The sequence below is a fragment of the Nomascus leucogenys genome, chromosome 2, assembly GCF_006542625.1.
Source record: "Nomascus leucogenys isolate Asia chromosome 2, Asia_NLE_v1, whole genome shotgun sequence".
Taxonomy (NCBI): Eukaryota; Metazoa; Chordata; class Mammalia; order Primates; family Hylobatidae; genus Nomascus; species Nomascus leucogenys.
In genome coordinates this window covers 93178589-93201628 of record NC_044382.1, presented here as the reverse complement: position 1 = coordinate 93201628, position 23040 = coordinate 93178589, and the positions used below count along the sequence as shown (strand labels likewise).

Here is a 23040-nt window from a genome sequence, read left to right as displayed (position 1 = left end):
ACATGTTTAGAAACACACACTGTTGGCAAAAATAATTTAACTTCTTAATATGCTTATTAAAGTCAAATACTATCAAAAAAGTGGAAATAAACAGGGAAGAAAATAGAAAACTACACAAAATTATTAACACACTCTTTTTTTTCCCTTAAATATCGCATCACAGAGAGACTGGTTTCCAACTTTACATTTTTAGGATTTAGTACTATCCTTTAGAAATAATACCTAAAACTAATATCAGACATCTCATTTCAAAAGTTAAAGTGTATTTTAGGATGAACATGCCACAGGGTGACTGAAAACATACTTTCAAAAGGAAGTAATGATGATGCACCAGAAAATTAGAATTTGATTGCTTGAAACATCTTTGCTACAACTCTGGACAATACTGTCTTATTCTAACATCTGTGACTTTAGGCATATAAATAGACAGTAAATAAATGAATCTCTCTCATTCTCTTAGCAAGGTGATTTTTTAAAAAATGTGTTTTAACCCTCCCACCAATTGTGAGATCTGAACAAACCCTTTCTGAAAGGTGTTCTTTTTTTTCTTTTTTTCTTTTTTCCGTTGTTGTTTGTTTGTCAGTGATACAATACCTTAAACCCTCCCTAGCAGTATTCAGCATTACGGTTCCATTCACCTCGCATTCTTCATTTCACTTAAAATTTCAAAAGGAAGGTAGAAATTGAAGTTTAAAGGACTCAAGGAGGCAGATGGAGATATAGTTCCATGGCTAATTGCACTGTTATTCTTTTCTTAGTAGATTCACCTTTCAACTCTTTGCCTTCGAGAATATTTCTCTTTCAATTTCTCTAGCTCTGTGTTTCTGTCTCTCTCCCTACCTCCCTCTCTACGAGACAAAAAAAAAAAAGAAAGAAAGAAAAAAAAAAAGAAAAAAGAAGCCCTGTTTCATTTTGGTACCTGTAACTGCTGGAATTGGATCCATGTACAGTAAGCAATCATTCCAACCGAAAAACAGAGAAGAAAGCACAATTGTAAGCCATGAGCTGTATTTTTGGTTCAATCACTTCCACTGCAAAAACCAGTCCATTTATTTTGGCGGATAGAAAGAAAATTTGATTCACCTTAGCGATGCTTCAGGAGTCTGTCCTTGCCTTTATGTTCTTGCACAGTTCCCAAACTCGCCCCACTTCTCTGAAACAGATGTCCTGCTTAACGAGATGCATGTCTCCTACTCACTTCCACCCTTTTGCCCTCGTGAACTGATGAGCCCACAACCCTCTCTCCCCAGCCCTGGAGCTAACTAAAATGTAGACAGAACAGCAGAGCCCTGTCTTAGTTGATTAGAGTCTGGTTGCTGACTACGTTGCAGTTCCTGAGAAATACGGGGCAATTCACTTTGCAGGGTTCTGTCTCTCATGCAGTTTTGTGCCCCAAGAGTCACTTTTCAAAATCTCTTAACTTCTTTTCCTGGTTATACTGAGAAAGGAAGTTCAGGGGAATCCTTAACGTGGTTAATTATAAAGTCAATGCTGGCATCCAAGGGACTCTCAGGCAGCAAGGGTGCAGCTCTTAACCCCACAGTCTCCAGCATGTGCGGAGAAGGTACAGGCAATGCAGGAACTTCAGAGGTGGTGGCAGGTGCTAGGTGCTAGGGTGTGGCTGCAGTTGTTTCCCTTTTCTCTTACAGCAGGAGGAGCTGAAAGAGGAGGGGAGGAGGGAGGAAAGAGAGAGAGAGCAAAAGAGAGAGAGAGAGAGAGGAAAAGAGAGAGAGGAGGGGGAGACCCGGGGAGTGAATAAGAGGGCGGGCGGAGGGCGGGCGGAGGGCGGGCGGGCGCCGGGGGAGTGGGGAGCGCGCCTGCCAGGCTCAGACTCACACGCACGCCGCCTCTGTTTGTACACAGTGCGCTCCCGGCGGCCCGCTCGCTCCCCTCCAGCTCACGCTTCATTGTTCTCCAAGTCAGAAGCCCCGCAGCCGCGGCGCGGAGAACAGCGAGAGCCCAGCGCCCCGTCCGCCCGTCTGCCGGTGGGTCTGCCTGCCCGCGCAGGAGACCTGGGGCGGCCGCGGAAGCCCACGCCCCGCCCGCCGCGCCTCTGCCGGGACCCACCCTCAGCGAAGGGCTGAGCCCGCCGGCGGCCCCCCGGAGCTCACCCACCTCCGCGCGCCGGAGCGCAGGCAAAAAGGGAGGAAAGGTTCCTCTCTTTAGTCACCACTCTCGCCCTCTCCAAGAATTTAAGAAAGCGCTGCGGAAAGAGAACGTCTTCTTGAATTCTTTAGTAGGGGCGGAGTCTGCTGCTGCCCTGCGGTGCCTCTTCGGCTACACTGACCTCTGCGACGACCCCTGACCAGCCGGGGTCACGTCCGGGAGACGGGATCATGAAGCGCTCGGTAGCCGTTTGGCTCTTGGTCGGGCTCAGCCTCGGTGTCCCCCAGTTCGGCAAAGGTGAGGCGTCGGGACCCGGCCCTCTGGGTGAGGGATGGGCTGGGAGTCCCCTGGGAAACGCTGCGCAGGGGGCCGGAGGCGGTCCCTCGGGCGTGCCAAGGGTGGAGAGCGCCGCTGGCGGCGCGGAGGAGGCGTCGAGTCTTGGGTGCCCCGAGAAAGTGCTTGCAAAGTCTGAGCAGAGTGCGCGGGGCCGAGCTGGGAGAAGGGTGCGGAGTACCGGGGTGAAATACAGGAAAGAGGAGGACGGTGGGGAGCGGTAGAAGACAACGTCCCCAGGACCAGCGACTCCGTGGCTCACTCGGTCACTGGGTCTCGGCGCAAACCCTCCCTAGGCAGTGCGGGCGATGCTGACTGCAGACGCCGGGCAGGGCTTTCGTGGGGGCGGGAGTGGGGGAATCCAGTGCGCCCGGGCGTCAGCTAGTTGATGCGGGAAGAGGCTGGGGAGCTGCGGGGCCGTCCGCCCCCGGGTGCGGTGCTCTGGCGCAGGGCCTGGGCTGAGCCATTCGCAAACCCAGACCCGGCGCTGGGCGTTTTGGCCGCGGGTGAGGTGTAGAGGAGTCTGACAGGTCACTTCAGCTTTCTCCTGCCTCCCCATCCCAGACGCGCAGCATGGATTACAGCAAACCCCAGGAACCCGCCTCTCCTAGTCTGACCCCAGGGGCCTGGAGCTTAGCTGCGCACCCCCTCCGGGTACCAGTGTTAACTCTTGGTAATAGGGAATAGTGCGGGGCAAGCCACCCCTCGCGTCCCCGCCCAGGAGCGGAAAAGTTGTAAGAGCTTGTAGGGTCATGCCTTCTGTGAATTGCACGAAAAAATAAAAACACAAAAATAAAAATTAAATTAAAAAGAAAAAAAGCATTTAAAAGAAAACGCAGGACTTCGACGAGTGTCCTGCTAAGTAGTTTAGGCGACTTCCAGGTCGCCTGCGAGGTGCAGCTTGTCCATACAAACTCTTGTCCTGACCTGGGTCTCGCCGCCGGCTGGGGCTGAAGGTGTCGCCGGAAAAGGGCAGCGGGGGCCGCAGAGTGTGTGGGGAGGCGAGTGGGAGCTATGCGTGGGGGTGCTGTGCCACTTCTGCGCTCACAGATGCGGGCGGCCCCTTATGAGGGATCCGCGGGTAATAGAATCCTCTGCAGGCAGCTTCAAGTGGAGAGCTGAGTGAATTACGCGGTTTTAAATGCTGTGCCTCTAAAAAAGGTAGATGGATTTAAAAATGCGTCGACTCCAATCCACTTGAGATTAGACAGAGTATGAATATTCTGCACCATCCGTCCATGCACCTATCCATCTATTTGAGTCACAAGAAAATTGTGGACTCTTGGGCGACTGTTCGCCCAAGAAGCCGGGTGTTGCTGGCCAGATGCCCTCGCAGTTCTGGCAGTAGAGATCCATGGCCGCGCCTTGCCTGGGCCTCCCTCCTTCCCTCAGAATGTGGCTATTTTCCCCCAGCGTGTAGGCGTGTGTGTAGGTGTGTGCCTCGCCTGCGTTTACAAAGTGCCCTTCTAGTTATTAGGCAGAGGCAGCCACTCCACTAAAGGTTAAGAAATGGTAATGGTTCCAGTAGTTGCTCGGCCGAGTCTCCAGAGATATAAAAAAGAGAGTGCTTCCACGGCTGCTGTTTTTCCTTTCTTTCATTTCCCGTCTGGATTTCCTCTGCACTTTGATCTCTTAGCAGGAAGGGAAGGGGGAAGGACTGCAGGCACTCCCCTCGCCTCCTTCTCTTCCCCGCCTACGTTTCCACCCCAAACACGAAAACACACTCACCCACTCACACGCATTGTGTCACCGCCACCGCCGTACGTCCCCGCTCCGAGGTGGAGGGCGGCGAGGGGTGGAGGAGAAGATACTGCGTCTAGTCTATGTGGCCGCGCTTGCCTGGCTGGGTCTGATTGCGGGAGCCCCGAGGCGCGGCAAGTTCCGGCTGGCTGCAGCCGGGAGCTCTGTCTCCTGAAGATACTCGCACCGAGGGCACAGCTTACTCCGCCAGACAAGCCAACCACGGAGATGTTGCCTGGACTCTCCATCCTGGTTCTCTTAGACAATGCTCGGGAAGCTGGATACTCCATATTCTTCAGGAGATTTTTCCCTTTTTCCCCCAGCTAGCCTGTGAGGACAGGGGAAAGGCTTTAGGAAAAAGAAATAGGCCATTTTGCATTAGCCCTTTCTGTTAAAACTTGCACTTCTCTAATTTTTTCTCCCTCACCTCTGCAGAAGGCAGAGTACAGCTTCCGTGACAGTTCCAAACAATTAAACTTCAGGCAAACTTATTGAAGCCAGTGCTAACACAGAATTTTCCTTGCACTCCTTCCTGCCCCCAATCATTAATCTCTTGTCTCTTAGAAATTGGTGTTTTCCCTACGTATGGGTTGCAATTTACTTGCATTAATGCCTGGGATTTGATAAGGATATGTAACTCCTTTTATTAGTCGTCGTTATTTTAAAAATAAACCAATAGATCAGTCAGATTGAATATTTTATTAACTATTAAATTATTCATGGTATGGGTTGCTCTAAAAAATTCAATAACATGCATACAGTTGCAGCAAGCACGTGATATCTTATGCAATCTGTCCCTGTGCCTGCAGTTTGTGCCTGAAGTCTTTAAGCAAATGGCACTGTCTAAAAATGTCTAGACATGTCCTAAATACTATGAATCATTGGCATTTGCATTTTCTTTTTTTAATCAATGGCGATTTTTAGTTAATTTTACATGAGAATAAATTAATACCTGAACAGTCTCACTCCAGATAACACTAACCTTTTATGATTAGTATAGTTATATTTATACAGAAATAAGGAGTTCCTTTTATCTTATTATATTATTACATATTGATGTCTTCATTGCCTAATTTACCTGACCATTAAATTTTACACTTTAAAAATAAATGCTAACTTCAGAGTCAAGGTAAAACATACAAAAATAATTCTGAAATATCAAATTAAAATAAGAATTAAGTGAAAATAAAGTATTCTCATGTGAAAGTTTAACAATAATGCAATATTTTGGCCACTGTGGTGATACAACACACAGTTTTTTCCTCTGGTTCTGAAAATGTTTTTCTGATTTTTCCTGAAATGTTTCCTTAGAATTAAAATGTATTTGTTTTAAATGTATATGGTTTTGGGAAAAGACTTACAATAATTTAAAAAAATCAGGAAAAAATTGAGATGGTCTATTTTTCCTTCTTTAATCTTGAAGTTGCAAAAATCTTCAAAACTAGGCAAATGTATTTCTGAACACTTTTCTAAATTAAAACTATGTTATAATTTTCTCAACTATATTGACATCAACGTTCATATAAATCATGTATTCAAAATCTAGGGTATTTTAAATAAATATTTAATAAAGTTTGCTTTTCTCTCTAGATACATGTGATTTTTTTCTTCTCATAAAATTATAGCAATGTAAAGGGAAGGAATAAGATATACATGACTAAAATAAAGTAGCATGGTTACTCAATACCATTAAAAATATAAGCTTGATAGTTTTTAGAGTTAAATTAGTAGTACCAGCTATTAATTTTATTAATTTCAAGACGAAGTCTTAATTAGGTAAAACTTTTCATTTTTGAAGGATTTTGCGTAATGGGATGAACTGTATATGTTGTCATTTGTGTATAATTTTTAAAAGTTGCTTCCTTTGAGAGTTTCTTGAAGCCTAAAAAAGTAATTCTGATATTTGTTGTTTACTGCACACACTTGCAGGTGTGATAGCTTTGAGTAAGATTAAGATGTAATAGGTTCATTGTGTCTCTGCCAAAGAAAGTGCAGGCTTCAGAACTCAGTTCAAGTCTGAAGTAAGTCATAACATTTAGATACTGAGTAAAAAATAGCAAATTTTGCAAATATGTGTTTAGTGTTATGGCTTCTATCCTAGTTAATCATTTACTTTATATTTGCTAAGTAGGTTGAAAATTAACATTATTATTTTAAAAAGCAGAAAACCAAAGCTAAGTCATTCCTATTATTCAGTTCTGCTCTGTGTTTTAAGGAAGACGCTTAGCATCTTCCTTAGATGTTCTATAGTTATAGACTATATAAATATTCCTCTAAAATGATTTCTTTATTTTTATCATAGTCCATGTAATGATTATAATGTTGTTTGCTTAATCAAAGCAAACATGTATTTATAGACAGAGTCAAATGGCTGCCAATGTGAAGTAATTATTAAAATGTTTCTCATGGTTTCCTATGTGATACAGCAGGAATTTAAGTACTATGAATACTTAAACTGAATGTATTATCACTTGTCACTGAAAATACCCCTAAAAATCTTTGATTTGAGCAAGCTGTTGAAGGGAAAAGTAGACTAGAATCAACTGTGCCCTCACCAGCAGGTGTCAGGATAATCAACGAAGATCTTTTAAAGGAAAAAAAAAATAAAAGGAAAAATAAAAGAAGTAAAGTCATAAATGTGAATCTGCAGATCCACATAAAGTAACTTTCTACTCTCTACCAAACTAGTGTTATTAGTTAGTTTTCAGCACTTCCCTGAGGAAGAAAACAAGAGGGCATTGTAAGGTAGAATCCTTCTACTATAGGATTTTAACTTGGAAACACAGACATTCAAGTGCACACTTAGGTTGAACTATTACTTTAGAGGGAGTCCTCTAAGTACCTTCCAAGGAAAAACACGGAGAACTATGAGGTGTTTCTAGTAAAACAATTATTAATGAAATTTATACCATGCTTTCTAAGCTTATTCTTCATATGAACTGTAAGTTTCCTAAATAGCAATTCTGTTATATTGATTTACACAGACATATACACTCAACTATTTATTCCTATGCATCTACTGCACTGGAAAGAGATGAATGCTTTTATTTACTCTTTTTGTCATTATGGTAAAGTGTATGTTTTTTAGATCTTGCAAGATTCTACATAAAACAAGTCATGTGGCCAAAAGAGACAAATGTCATGATAAATAAAGCTTTGTTATACCCCATTTAAGCCAGTTATTAATTTCTATATATGTGACTCCTCTGCATCAACTGCTGTCAGGGACTTGAACTAATTTATTTTGATTTCACTTGACCTTTAACTGATAACTTTTAGTTCCAGCATCTGCTGATGTAGCCCTCAAAACTATGTTACAGATTCACCATTACACCCTTTTAAGGAGCTTTTTCTATACAGTCACTGACATTGTGCTAAACAGTCGGTTTCCAGTGGCATTCTTTCTGTGTCAGAGTTCTCCTAAGATAAAAATTTCTCTCTCCTTTATTCCATCTCTTTCTCCTCCTCTCCCCTCCTCCCTCATTTCCTTGGTATAAGGCAAATAGGACACAACATCTACTGTAAAATTGATAATGATATTTTGTCATCATTATTAAAAGATTGCAAACCTTTGAAACATTGTGAAACCTGTAACTTATCTTTTTGTGAGGAAAGAAAAGGAAGATGATAATGTCAAACCTCTGCCTACCAAACCTGAAGTTTAAAACATAAGTGGAAATAAATTGGGATCTAAATCATGGAACAACTCAAGATTTTACACCTTGATTTGATCACACCATCCCGCCTAAAGCTATCAAGTATACAGTAATTTATATCCACTTCACTTGTGGAGAAGCCACTTGCCTTGAAGCTTCATCCACATATCACATAGCTGAGAACCTAGGACAAAGAATCAGAAACTTCTGACCACAAAAATAGATGTCATAGTTAGGTCTTAGATCATGTATCATAGAAAAGCTTATTTCTCTTGGCTTTCAAGTTTCTGGGCCCTCTATAAACTGAATCCAGAAAGTGAAAAGCATATGAGGTAATAGGTCAGGCTTAATCAGAGCAGTAAACATGCCAACTTTTAGACAAAGAGGAGACTTGAATAGTGTATGTAAAAGCAGTGATACTTTGCAGTACAAAAAACTGGGTACATGCATTTGGGGGCGTTTGGGGTGGGAGGTGGTAAGTGTATCACCATATAAGAGAATGCAATAACTGGTGCTAATGCTGGTTTTGCAACCTAGAGAAAGCCTCATTGCAAGATGTCCAACATTTTTTGGGTGCAAATGCAGTGAAATGTACACATTATTAAAAAAAAAGGTTTGGTCAAAAATGTTTAAGCTTGAAAACCTGCTTAATGGTGAAATAGCTAGATATCTGAACAATGTACTTATTTAAGACTTCTTTTCCCATTGTGTCAAATAAAATGTTGGTATTTTTAAGTTATTTTTTTCTAAGGTAATAAAGTTTTAGAAGACACAAAACTCAATTTTGTAAAAAAGAAGTAGACTTTTTTACAAAGTATGCTTACAATGTAGATAAAATGCCCTGCAATTATTTGGTTATATTTTAGAAAATGTGCTGCTATTTTGTTTTAAAATATGCATTATTATAGTGATAGTAACTGTGTAGGAATTGTTCAGATTTATAGTGTGTGACTTAGAATGGAGGATTTAAGTACAAGAATTTAGGCGACGGCTTTTTAAGCACTAAAGCACTTTTGAATGTGATTGTTACTGTGGAGAAAGAAGATTGACTTAGCTTTGCCTTTTGTCTTTTCTAAAACAGGTTTGTATCAAAATGATTGACCTCTTAAAATAATTTAATATGATATAATATTTCATAAATGGGAAGACCAAGGTTTTAATCTCTCGTTAGATGATATATGCTTGATTTGAAGATGATAATCTCTAAATGGGGTTAGGCCACCATGCATTCCTTAAGGTTTGTGCTTGGTATTTAACAAAGTGGTATACTTTGGGAATGCAAAATAATCCTTTAAATCCCCTCTTGTACTTTAAGTCAGGGGAACCATTTCGATTTTACTGATTCTGGGGATTATTTGAGGTCAGCCAGGATGAAATGGGCTCATGACACAATCAGGAAAGTCCAAAACAATTGAGTGGAAACATTGGAGAATATTTTTTATTTGAAATAAATGGACAAATCCCTCTCTGTAATATAGGGCAGTCTCCCACCTACAGGCCTGAGCCTTAGGTCTGTGCTCGCATCTCTGCTGCACTCTTTTTTTTTTTTTTTTTTTTTTGAGACAGAGTCTCGCTGTGTCGCCCAGGCTGGAGTGCAGTGGCGCCAATTCGGCTCACTGCAAGCTCCCAGGTTCACGCCATTCTCCTGCCTCAGCTTCCGAATAGCTGGGACTACAGGCGCCTGCCACCAGACCCGGCTAATTTTTTGTATTTTTAGTAGAGACGGGGTTTCACTGTGTTAGCCAGGGTGGTCTCAATCTCCTGACCTCGCGATCCACCCACCTCGGCCTCCCAAAGTGCTGGGATTACAGGTGTGAGCCACCGTGCCCGGCCTCTGCTGCACTCTTTCTATCACATTTTCTTTCCAAATACTATATGAACTTTAATTTTAACTATGCTATTTTTTCTGTTTATTTATCTTTCTATAGTTTAAATTCCGTATTATAAATGCTAACTTTTCTGGAATGTTGTTTACAGACAAACAAAAACCAAATTACCATTCACGGTGCTTTAATGTTTATATGCCAAGTTCTTGTTTCATGTTTTGTGCTTTCTACTGAGCTAGGACTTAGAATAGTACCAGGCAAAACAAACAAGAAGACCCAAGGAGACACTTAATATATATTGAATTGAATGTAGCTACCCACCCCCATCGGTTTGCCTGTAAAAGTACTTGCACATTTTAAACAGCAGTATGTCTCTTATATATAAAAATAGGTCAAAGTAGTTTCAGGAACTTTAAAAGCTGTGTTTCTCACTTTCTTACATAACTATTCCTTATAATGTGTGTTGTAGAATGAGCCTACTTTGAAAACATTTCTCAACACTCCTGCAAGAGCATTGTTGATAATATAATATTCAAGTGCAGGCAGGATATAAAGTACCTAACTGTGTTTGTAATGAACCTTCAATTAAAAGAAAAGCTGCTTCTTAGTGATTGTTCCCTTTTTTAGGTGCAAGGTTCTGACATTTCTGACTAAATTTGATTTTTGCCTAGAAACAGTAATTTTTCAGGCATCATTCTGTGTTTTTATTTTTTTCACTTTCTTTTCATTACTTAGGGACCACCATCATGTCAGCATTAAGAGTCTTACATAAGTTAACAAGGTACATTCTTTCTAATATCTTTCAAGTCTAACATGTATTGACTGCATACTATGTGTTCCAGTATTCTAATTATCATCTTTAATTCTCAAAACTATTGAGGCATGTGCTATTATTATTGAAATATAAATGAGAAAATGGAGATATAGAGTGGTTAAATAACTTCCCAAGATCATGGAGCTACTAAGTAGCATGTTAAAATTAAGATCTAGAGCTTGCCCTCTTAACTATTAGACGATGCTCTGTCTCAATGAGTGACACATCTTGTATATCATGGAGATATTTTGTTAAATGATTTTATTATTTGTAAAACACACACATTATGTCTAACCATTATTTAACTAGTAGTTATTTTAGAAGGATTAAATTATTCTCTTGGGACAATAATTTAAAATTTTCAAATTTAGGTTGGTAAAGTGTAAAGTTCTTTTTTTCACATTCAGGAATAAAGGAATATGCTCATTCACTTGGTCAGAAAGTGTTAATGTGTTAGAATGCATCACTGGTAAGAATAGTGAAGATGGAAAGAAGATGAGCACTTGGGAAGTGGTTTAAAATCATTTTCTTTAAATCTTGCCATTTAGTTTGATTTCAGCACAATTTTTTGATTTATTTTAATTTTCTAGGATTTCATTGCTGTTCAATGTGATGTGTAGAAGCATGCTTTCTCTGTAATTTTCAGATACATCATATAGTACGAAGTGACTTTAGAGGTTAACAAGGTTTTTATTTCTCCTAGTGTAATGAAGATATTTAATTTGCCTTACATCTCATCCTCATTTAATTTTATTTCCACATAACCCCATTAAGAAGTTTTAGCCAAACAAAAGCACCAAATAGTCACAAACCACATCAATTAGAACATTTTTTTTTTCTGGTTTATGTGAAGAATTATTCAACGAAAATATGGTTTATTTTTTTAAAAAACCCTCAAACTGGATTAATTTTAAGTATTTTACAAAACAATGAGAATTATGCTGTATTATTCCATTTTCACACTGCTATAAAGAAATACTTGAAGGCCGGGTGCAGTGGCGCACGCCTGTAATTCTAGCACTTTGGGAGACCGAAGTGGGCAGATCACGAGGTCAAGAGATCGAGACCATCCTGGCCAACATGATGAAACCCTTTCTCTACTAAAAATACAAAAATTAGCTGGGTGTGGTGGTGTGTGCCTGTAGTCCCAGCTACTCAGGAGGCTGAGGCAGCAGAATTGCTTCAACCTGGGAGGTGGAGGTTGCAGTGAGCTGAGATCATGCCACTGCACTCCAGCCTGGTGACAGAGAGAGACTCCGTATCAAAAAAAAAAAAAAAAAAAAAAAAAAAAAAAAAGAAATACCTGAGACTGGGTAATTTATAAAGCAAGGAGGTTTAATTGACTCACAGTTCCACATGGCTGGAGAGGCCTCAGGAATTTACAATCATGGTGGAAGCCGAAGGGGAAGCAAGGACCTTCTTCACATGGCAGCAAGAGAGAGAATAGGGAAGGAGGAACTTCCAAACACTTATAAAACCATCTAATCTCCTGAGAACTTACTCACTATTCAAGACAGCACGGGGGAAACCACCCCCATGATTCAGTCACCTCCCTCCCTGGACACTTGGGGATTACAGGTCCCTCACTCAACACGTGGGGATTGCAATTTGGGATAATATTTGGGTGGGGACACAGAGCCAAACCATATCATATGCCATCTAACATGAGCTCATCCTCATCATTTTCTTCCTTAGTATATCTGTAAATTGTTTAACTGTTGGAATTTACCTCCACATGCATTATTATATTTATTCCCCCAAAATAATAAAACAGTGGTTAAAATTTCATAAGCATTTTCCACTTTAGGAAACATAAGTATTTTCCACTTTAGGAAACATTTCCACTTTAGGGAACATAAGCAAAGAACATATTCTTAATCTAATTTAACAGATAAGGACTTGAGATTCAAAAAAGTCATATGACCTGGAATTCAAGGAGTGAGTCGTTTCAATTTGAATCTATATGTTCTGATTCCAACTTATTTTTTACTCTTTTCTCCTGTACTACTTTACTTGAGGTAATTATAGTTGTGCTTTTTTTTTTTTTTTCCAGTTCTTGGACTCGAGATGAAAAGGAGAGGTTGGCATACTGCTTGCTTTTTCAAAAACTATTTCAAATTGCTTCTCAACATTAACACTTTCTTTCTTTCCATTAGTACATAACACTTTCTTTCCCCTTTGGAGCCCATTACTAACCTTCATAACATGCTTTACTTCCTCTGTGGCTTCAGAACCTTGTTTCTTCTCCATCATTCATCCCCTTAAAAACTTTTACATATGAGCTTGTAGCCCTTTTAACATTCTGATATTAAACTTCCTGGAAGATCCCAACATTAATGATTCCCATCTCTATTTTTAAGTGCCTACTGGCAATGCTATTTATTAGATTTTCGCATCACATGCAATTACTCAGCTACCAGTATTTTAAATTTCTCAGAGTTTCTGTCTCCTACCAGAATTTTCTAGCTTTTACCTTTCCTAACCCTTCATTCCTACTGACGCTACTCTTGGTCACTACTGTAATTTCTAATCCTTCTTACATGTTTTTCCCAACCTGGTGGCTGTGGTTATGCATTTCCAGAAGTATTTACCCACTTACAAATTTCTCTGTTGATTACACCCATTTTTGCTTTATCTGGATGATTTCACCATTTTTGCTTTACGAAATCTTGAACTAGGATAATTTCTAAAGTCTTTTTTCCATCTCTGGCACTAAGAAAATTAGTACTATCAAAAAGTGATGGCATCTATAGATTCTGCTAGGGCTGAAAGGTTGAATTGGGTTTTAAAGGGAATGAATAAGAAGACAGGAAGTGATGGTTGGAGGAAAAAGATTTTGGAGGCATCGTAATAATTCCAATGTAATTAAAATTTTGGTAATTATAAACATGAGAGTATGGCTATAGAAGTTATGTTTCAGGGACGGTAGAAGACATGATGATTGGAAGAAAATTGGCACCAAATGGCCAGGTGTTGGAAAAATCATCTTTGTGGTTATTAAAATCACAAAATCTTGTGCCCCAAGAAATGCTGGGGAGGATGACAGCAAACCAAAAACAGAAATCTTTAAGGAATGAGGGGGTGTAGTTCAGAGATCAGGAGTACTTATACTAAGGAATGGTAGAGGAGCAAAGATGACATGAAATTAAAACTGGGCATTTTTAGAGAGAGAGGAGGGAAAATGTTCTGGACGTGGCCTGGAGCAGCAAAGGAGCTGCTACCACGTGTTCAGACCCGAAGTTATATGAGGAGAAACAGTATCCAGTTAAGAGGGTTGCTAGGTAAGCAGTGTCCTGGAGGAGAGCCGATTTACTCTAAGCAGAGGACAGATAGGTAATTGCCTAGTCTCAGGCATTATTCTCTTTGACAGTCTTCATCCTATAGCTTTTGACACATTACAATCTTAATAATAATGGATATATCTCACCAAGAGCAATGCTTTTAAGTACATATAATATGTGTTCATAGAAACAGCTCTTTTAAAACCCACAACAACCTGAGGGGTTTTTGTTATCCCTGGTGACAGATGAGGATATGGACTGAGAATAGAATAAGTATTCAGCACTCAAAACTAGGTCTTATAGATCCAAATCGAGGAATCTTTTCACTGCAGCACACTTACAGAGAAAAGCCCCAAATCCACGGAAGAATTCCTTCTAAATTTAAAACACAGCTGGGGGATAGGAAGATTTCTGCAGTTGTTCCCTGACCTACTTTATCTTGTTCAGATGGCCCTCTATGTATTTTGAGGTCTGCATAGTTTAGGTTACTAGGAATGTCGAATATGTCTGCTTGGCGGTTTTAATTCTCGCCTATCCGTGGGTCATTTGTGCAAATGTTCTCACTGTAAAACAATTAACATTACCAGGGGAATAGTTTAATCTATCCTTTTAATATACTCATAATTGTGTACCTTGTACACAAAGTTCTTGTTTTTCCTCAAATTTACATGTTTCAAATATTGGTAAACCATAATGTTTCTTTTTTAGTTTCTGACATGCTGAAGTCGTACATATTTTTTCATTTAATCTGTCCTTGTAAGCCATTCCTTTCATCATTTTAGTTGTTTCATTTGGAATCCATCCAAGTAGCCTACATATTCATTCAACAGGCTTGCCAAAAACTCAACAGAGAATTCCAAGGATGTGCTTCCCTAAAATACTGCCACATACATTAGTCTGTATTTTTTAATTTTTGAAGCTACATTCTGAATTTTTAATCTTTAAATTGACATTAAATCTCAAACTAAGATAATTTCTAAAGTTCTTTTCCCATCTCTGGCACTAATAAAATGAGTACTATCAAAAAGCGATGGGATCCATAGATCGTGGTGGGACTGAAAGGTTAAATTGGGGTTCTACAGGGAATGAATAAGAAGATAGGAAGTAATGGTTTATTGTTTAATTTATTGTTTTGCTAGTTATTTTTTTCTGTCAAGCTGCACATTTTCAAATGATATTTAGGTAGAATATATATTATTTTTCATAATTTTATGATGCATTTGCCTTCACTAGAATTTTACTTATTTTTTTCACTCTTCATTTAGTATAATTATTACTACTATTATATAAGATATGCTTTCCCCTCATAGATATGGAGTAACCTAACTTCATTTCTTACACATAATATTATTATGCTATTTACTGTTATTTTGTATCATGTACATATGTGCTAAATAATAATGCAACACACAAATTTCTGCCCTTAGCTTTTTTATTTCATATTGGTGGGGGGGTCTGTAAGTATTCATGATCTTCTCAAAATTATCATTTCTCTCTCTCTCTTTCTCTCTCTCTCTCTCTATATATATATACTTTATATATATATACTTATATATATATATACTTTATATATATATACTTATATATATATATATACTTTTTATATATATGTATCTCCTTCTATATGTTGCAGATTTTCTGTTTCTAACTCATCCCTCAGCTTGAACTGCACAGCCTGGGAGAATCTCTCTCTGGTCGTCTTATCCAAGTAACTCAAACACACACATACATACACATCATATTTCCATGTTATTATTCTATCACTGTACCATTATTAAATATATTATAACACTTTTCAAAAATTATAGTATAATCATTTATTTGCTAATTTATTTTTTATCTTATTTCCAATAGACTGTAAGCTTGATGAAGGCAGGAAGAATATCTCTGTTACTTAATGTATATCCAGCTCCAAATGTGGTACCTTACATATAGTAGGCACTCAGTTAATATTTATTTTCTGAATTTATGCATGCATGCATGAAAAACAACTCTGCTGGTATATACATCTTTTTATCGTTAAAAATGTGTTCCTTTGATAGACCCATTAAGTTATTTAATAAATTGTTATCTACTTGATGCACTGATGCATTGACTTGTGAATCATGGTACAAATGATACATTATTAAAAAGCAATAAATACTTTAGTAGTGGCAAACTCCAAGAGCTGAATAAATAAGTGACTTACTGTTTCCATAACTGTCTAATTTATAAACAGTTTAAAAGGAAGATTCAGGTTTTATCTGTGGTTGCCAAATTACAATAAAATATTTTTAATACTATATGGGAGCTAGACAGTAAACTTTTATTTTATTTATTTATTTTATTATCCAGGTTTGACAGGAAAAGTATGTGCAACAAAAAAAAGGACTTAGTGGAGTTTTTAATTATCATATGGAGGAGCTGCAGGTAGCCCTCTGATCTACTAATTGCCCCAGTGCCCTGACAGTTACTCCCATCAGCTCCACCAGCAATAACTTTCCTCCAAGCATAACTTCTTTCCCTCCTCCCACCATGCAGTCACACCTGCTCAAAGCAGAAGTACTTGGCAGAGGGGAAGAGACAACACCTGGGAACTGTGTCTGCCTAGGAGCTGAGAACCTTCTAAACAGCTCTGTTTAGAGTTGTTTGTGTAATGACAATCTGTATGTCACTGCAAACTGCTGTTTATTCCCCTTTAGGCAACTGTATTTCTACCTTTCTTAAATGCCTCAATAGTTCTAAAACAATTTATATGTTTGAGACCCTGGTAATTGTGTGATTTCCACTTCTAATCTGAAAAGTCTAAAATAGACATATCTTTCTAAAAAGGTATAGAATGGAAAAAGGTGTATAAAATTAAAACTGTAAAATCTAATACTTTGCTCCTGTTTATGTGATAAGAAAAAGCCTTTAGCAATTATCGTTGTTGGTTTGAGGAAAGGCAGTTAATTTCTAGTCTTTGTTTTAAAATTTCAATTATGTTGAAACCTATAAGCAAGTATACACTCATTGATGAAAAGGTATAATGGCGACATATTGGTGTCTGTACTTTGAGACTTGTTTAGATAAATAAGTATCTTTAAGTATATGTTTAACCATAAAATGGATCATATCATACAGGGTTTGGGGGTTTAATTTTCAATTTAATTATTATGGTAAAATGCACATAACATGAAATTTACTATGTCAGTCATGTTTTTAGGTGTACAGTTTAGTGATATTAAATACATTTATAATGTTGTGCAATCATTATGACCATCATCTCCATAATTCTTTTTATCTTGTAATGCAGAAACCCCATCCATACTCATTAAACAATAATTCCCCATTTCTCCCTCTTCCCAGCCCCTGACAGCCACCATCTTACTTTCTGTTTCTGTGATTTTGGCTACTCTAAGTCTCTAAGTACCTCATGTAAGTGGAATCACACCTTATTTGTGAGACTGGCTTATTTCACTTAGCATAATGTCTTCAAGGTTCATTTGTTTTGTAGCATATGTTAGACTGTTCTTCCCTTTTAAGGCAAAATAGAATTCCTTTGTTTATATATGTATGTATGTGTATGTTGTGTTGTCCTTCCTTTTTAAGGCAAAATAGTATACTATTCCTTTATGGTATGTATGTATATATGTATGCATATGTTGTGTGTGTATATTTATATGTATGTGTGTATTTATGTGTGTATATGTGTATATATGTTTTTATATATTATATATACATATATATTCTAAGTTTTTGCTGTTGTGAATAATGCTGCTATGAACATGGCTTCGCAAGTATCCCTTTCAGAGTCTGTTTTCAATTCCTTTGTTATATACCCAGAAATGTAGTTGCTGGATTCTATGGTAATTCTATTTTTAATTTTTGGAGGAACTTTCATACTGTTTTTCACGGCAGCTATAGCAGTCTACATCCCCACCAAGAGTGCACATACTCTACAACACTTTTTATTTTATGCTTTTTAGGTTTTTATTTTTACTTTTTTAGTAGCCATCTTAATTGGTGTAAAATGGTATCTCATTTTAGTTTTGACTTGCATTTTCCCAACTGTTAGTGATGTTGAGAATCTTTTCATGTGTTTATTGGCCATTTGTATATCTTCTATGGGAAAACATCTATTCCTTTGCCCATTTTTGAATCACGTTGTTTTTGTTGTTGTTGAGTTTTAAAGTTCTCTATATATTCTGGATATTAATTCCTTATCAGATGTGTTTTGCAATTTTTTTTCTCATTCCGTGGGTTGCCTTTTTATTCTGTGGTAGTGTATTTGGATATACAAAACTTTTTAATGTTTATAAGTCCAATTTGCTTATTTTTTCTTTTGTTGCCTGTGCCTTTCGTGTCATATTAAAGAAATCATTGCCAAATCTAATGTTGTGAAATTTTTACCCTAATTAATTAAACCTGAGACAAACTTCTCAGAGTTTTGAAGTTTTAGGTCTTAGATTTAGATTTGTTCTATTTTGAGTTCATTTTTGTATACGATGTAGGTAAGTGCTCAACTTCATTCTTTTATATATGGATATTCCGTTCTACCAGCAACATTTGTTGAAGAACCTGTCCTTTCCCCATTGACAATCCATATCAAATGGCTTTGGCACGCTTGTCAAAAATCCTCTCACCATATACATGAAACTTTTATTTCTGAGCTTTCTATTCTATTCCATTTGTTTCTATGTCTCTGTTCATGTCAGACCACACTGTTTTGATTACTGTAGCATTGCAGTAAGTTTTAAAATAAGGAAGTGTGAGTCCTCCAGATTGGTTCTTCTTTTTCAAGATTTCATATGGTCTTAGGATGGTCTTTTAAATTTTTTTGTAAAAAACCATCCTCTGAAAGTTTCAACCCCTCAATAGATTCCAGAGTTTCAAAATCATTACATCAGACAAATTCTGCCAGTGCAATTGTTGCCTAGGTAGGGAGGCAGATTCTTGGTGCTTCTTACTTCAGAATCTTCCAGGAATCTTTTTACCTTATAGTTGTACTTATTCAACAACATTTTATTAAGCTCAGAGAGACAGATATAAGAAGTGTTTTGAGTGCTAAAATGACAACGATCAAAAAGCTGGAAATCTTTTCTCACATAGAGCTTATATTGTAATGGAGAGAAACAGAAAATAAACAAGCAAATTATCTAGTTGGTTGAAAGGATGGGGTAGGAATTTTTAGAGTCTCACTCCATCATCTAGGGCTGGAGTGCACTGGAGCCATCTCGGCTCACTGAAACATCTGCCTCCTGGATTCAAGCGATTCGCCTGTCTCAGCCTCCCAAGTAGCTGAGATTATAGGCATGCGCCACCATGCCCAGCTAATTTTTTGTATTCTTGGTAGAAACAGGGTTTCACCATGTTGGCCAGGCTAGTCTTGTACTCCTGACCATAAGTTATCCTCTTGCCTCAGCCTCCCAAAGTGCTGGGATTACAGGCATGAGCCACTGCTCCTAGCTCAGATTCCCTTTTTATATTGAGTGCTGAGATTCAGTCTCATTGCTCAAAAATATTAAGGAAGTGAGTTATTGCAAATATGTTTTCTCACATTTTATTTGCCTTTATATTGCACTTATTATGTTTGTTAAAAGTTGTTAAAATTGGCTGCAATGAGCTGTGATCACAGCACTGCATTCCAGCTTGGGAAGTGACAGAGCAAGACCCTGTCTCAAAAAAAAAAAAAAAAAAGTCATTAAATTTAAAAGATTTATTTTATAAAATATGCTTGTGTTTCCCCTTATGATTTCTGCTATTGGCATTATATTTAAGTGTATAAGAAATGCTATTTGTTTTTCCTACCAAATGGTTATCTGTGCTTCCCCACATGACTTAAAACAACTGTTAGAAAAAGAAACATGTATTATACACTAAATGCTATGATATAATTTGCATCTTTTCAGGGACTTATTTATTAAGCTGCTTCTCTATTAGTGTGCCAGTAGTACTTGGTTTTAACTATTGTATTTTGTTATATGTTTTTGCCATTGTGGATAATTATTTAAAATATATCTGAATGTAATTTGCTAATATTTTTGTTGGGACATTTGCATCTATTTTCATAAATGACATGTTATGCTAACTTTATTAAACTTGGTATTGGAAAAAATGCCAGATGGATAGAATTACTTGGGGAGCTTTTCTTCCCTGAAACATTTTAAATACTACATGAGTTTTCTGTTCCTTAAGTTTTGAAATAACTAACCTACTAGCAGTCTAATCTGTTTGGTGGGTACTTTTGTGAATACTGTTTCTAGAGTCTTTCATAATTAGTGGAATACTTTCTTGTTACCCCCTTTCTGTTTTTGATAATTTATCATTTCTGATACAATAGAACATTTTAACAATATTTTAAAATTTATTAGCACATATTATATGTACCATTAAAATGTTCATAGAGAGTTACATATTTCTAGAATAATGTGAAAGAAAAATGTACAAAACAGATTACAGAAATCTACATAGAGTATGGTAATTATGAATTAAAGAAGTAAACATTAGACAAAGTAAACCTCCTAGGTTTCAAGAGTCAGATTTTCTGCTTCAACAGATTACTAACTTTGGTTTTCTTATGTATAAAATGGGGATAATAATAGGGCCTGACTTGTAAGGTTATTTTGAGGGTTTAATAGAGGTTAAGTGCATAGAACCATATCTGTGGCCCATGATGGATATGATGATGATCATGATGATTATGATGACGGTGACGGTGGTGGTGGTGGTGGTGCTGGTGGCAACAGTGTACGGTGCTGTAGCACAATGCTTGGTACACATTCTGATTTTAGAAAAAGAATCGGTTAATAAACTGTTGTTTTTCTTTATTTTATTTTATATGATTTTTTACTTTTTGGTAAAATACTTATCAAAAAACTTCAGTCTTTGAGCTATAACTTTCTGGCATATTGGTGTATTGTATTGATTAAGAGAAAGATTTTTCTAATCAGATAGACTAGGAATTGGATCCTGGATGAAACATTTATTTGCCCTGAAACCTTTTAGAGGTTATATACATAGCCTGTTTCCTCATTCCTTGAGTGTGGATAAAGCAATAACAATCTAATAGAGCTGCTGTAGAGATTAAAAGATATAACCCATGTAATGTGCTTACAAATGCTGGCACAATACAGGTTCTCAATAAATGTCTGGTATTATTATTTTCTTAATTGTGGTCTTGCTGTTAAAAGAGGACAGTTATTCTGAGACACAATCCAAAAGAGAACGGTATAGGCAAGGTATAGGAACCTGGAATGTTCTGAAAAATTCACTGATCGGCAAAGGTTAGCAATCCTAGAATTGATATGATATATGTTTTTATTATGTTTCTGACTTTAAATTATTGCATTTGGGGAATACTTGACTGTAATAGAATATTAATTACTGTCTCCTAAGTCACCAGGTGGTCTTTGCTTTCTTTTTACTCTTTCCACCTAGATGTGCTTACTTTCCATTCTGAAGATAGACTGTAAGTTGTGTCTTGATTTATAACTTATAATAGAAACTACTAAAATATCTAAGGTTGTTTTTATTTTACATTTTGCTTTAGAGGTCTTAATTGTAAATATGGTATAAAAGGAAGATTTTTTAAAGGTGGAACTCCGGATGTTAAAATGAAAAATAATTGGAATATGTTCTTGTTTTAGAGCTAAGTTTCTATGCAACAGAACTAGATTTTAAAATGAAGGTGGCCATGAGCATGAATGTTTTTTATAATCTGCTAGTTCATGACTGGTTGTTTCTGTGTTCAGTACTTAGTATTTAGAAAACTCTTTACTACTTCCTATCTTTTAAGCAGTTCAAATTTATTTAAATATCATCTATACCTCAAAAATGAATAAGAAATAAGGGCATATTGCACTTAAGATTTTAATGTACAATAATTGTTTGCATTTTCAGTAATTTATTTTTGCTACCTCCTCCTCTCAAAACAATCAAACAGCAACAATCCCCCCAAACCCAATACTTTCCATTAAGAGAAGATATTTAAGTTAAATATAAGACATAAATATACAAACATGTTTTAAGGATTGGTATAACACTCTATGGTTTCCCAAAGAAGAGACCAAAAATATATATAAGATTAATTAAATGGTTTGGATGAATTAAAAAATAGATATTAAAGGTTCGGGGTAGAAAATTGCTAGGCCAATTTGTATCAATTCGTATCTATTTCCAAGGTAACAATATTTATAACTAAAATTAACCTGTTGCAGGATTCCATATGAAATTTACATAGTGTGAGATTTATCATTATATATAATATATTAATTATTTTTAAATAAAGTCATAATTTAAAAATTCTTTGGGGTACTATATAAATGGCTCCGTAAAAGAACAATTGAAATGTGCAGATTTAAGATTATCTTCTCATTTTAAGGTCAGCCGATTAGGAGTCTTAACTGTATCTGCTAAATCCCTTTTGCCATGTAATGTGACATATTTAATGGGTATAATATCAAGAGATGAAGATCATGGAGATCTGAATGCTACCTACTGCAATTGTTTATATACACAATCTCATGTAGGTATAGGTTTGTATAACTCTGCATCTGTAGTATATATCTGTGTAACAATTTCCAAAGCGATATGAATCCGTTTAGGTATCAAAAGACAATTCTGGCTGAAACAAGTACTTGCCTTGTGACTGGACAGATTCTGAATTTCAAGCCTCAATTCCCTTATTTGGCAAAAATAGAGACCGTAGCTTCTCCACTACTTGTCTTTTTGGCATATGTAATGATCAAAATAAAAATGAAGCAATATACAGGAAATGATTTCAGTACCTGAAAACTGCCTTACATTGTCTGTTTTTGGTTGTAGCTTCAAAATCTTAATTTGTCTTTTATACCTTTATAGAATCAGGCAAAATTGGATGTAGTGACAATTTCACTTCTTCTATAATCTTCCCTTGGTTGTGTTTGTATATTTTACTGTACATATTAAGATGTCATGAAAAGTCTTGATGACAATTATTTTGAAAATGAACAGAAGCACAGTAAGAATTGATGACAAATCTGATATATAGTCAGTGATTTGTGAGAACCCAAGTGATGATCAAAATATGAACAGTGCCTATATATTAAAATGAGTATATTTATATCTGATGTCCCCATATTTCCTTGATTTCTCCAATTTTTTTCACCTCCAGTTGAGATCTAGAAGTTGTTGGCTTAGAAAATTAATTTTTGTCCATACAAATGTAGACAGCTAAGGAGTTAAATTAGTCACTCACCATCATGAAAAAGTTGTCACCTCTAAAAGAAAAAGGCATCTTATCTCTTGCTATGTTTCTGTGACCCAAAATTTCAACTTTTTCTGGT

The 23040-nt window shown here is 37.1% G+C and overlaps 1 protein-coding gene across 1 annotated transcript in view; it reads left to right on the top strand.

Annotated features, from left to right (window-relative positions):
• The first annotated feature begins 1834 nt into the window (after positions 1–1834).
• The window catches only part of EDIL3 (EGF like repeats and discoidin domains 3), a 451805-nt gene continuing 430599 nt past the window's right edge, over positions 1835–23040 (top strand). Inside the window, exon 1 of the mRNA XM_003261571.4 lies at positions 1835–2403. Within this exon, the coding sequence (XP_003261619.1) occupies positions 2337–2403 (67 nt within the window). The 5' untranslated portion in view covers positions 1835–2336. The remainder of the gene's footprint in view (positions 2404–23040) is intronic.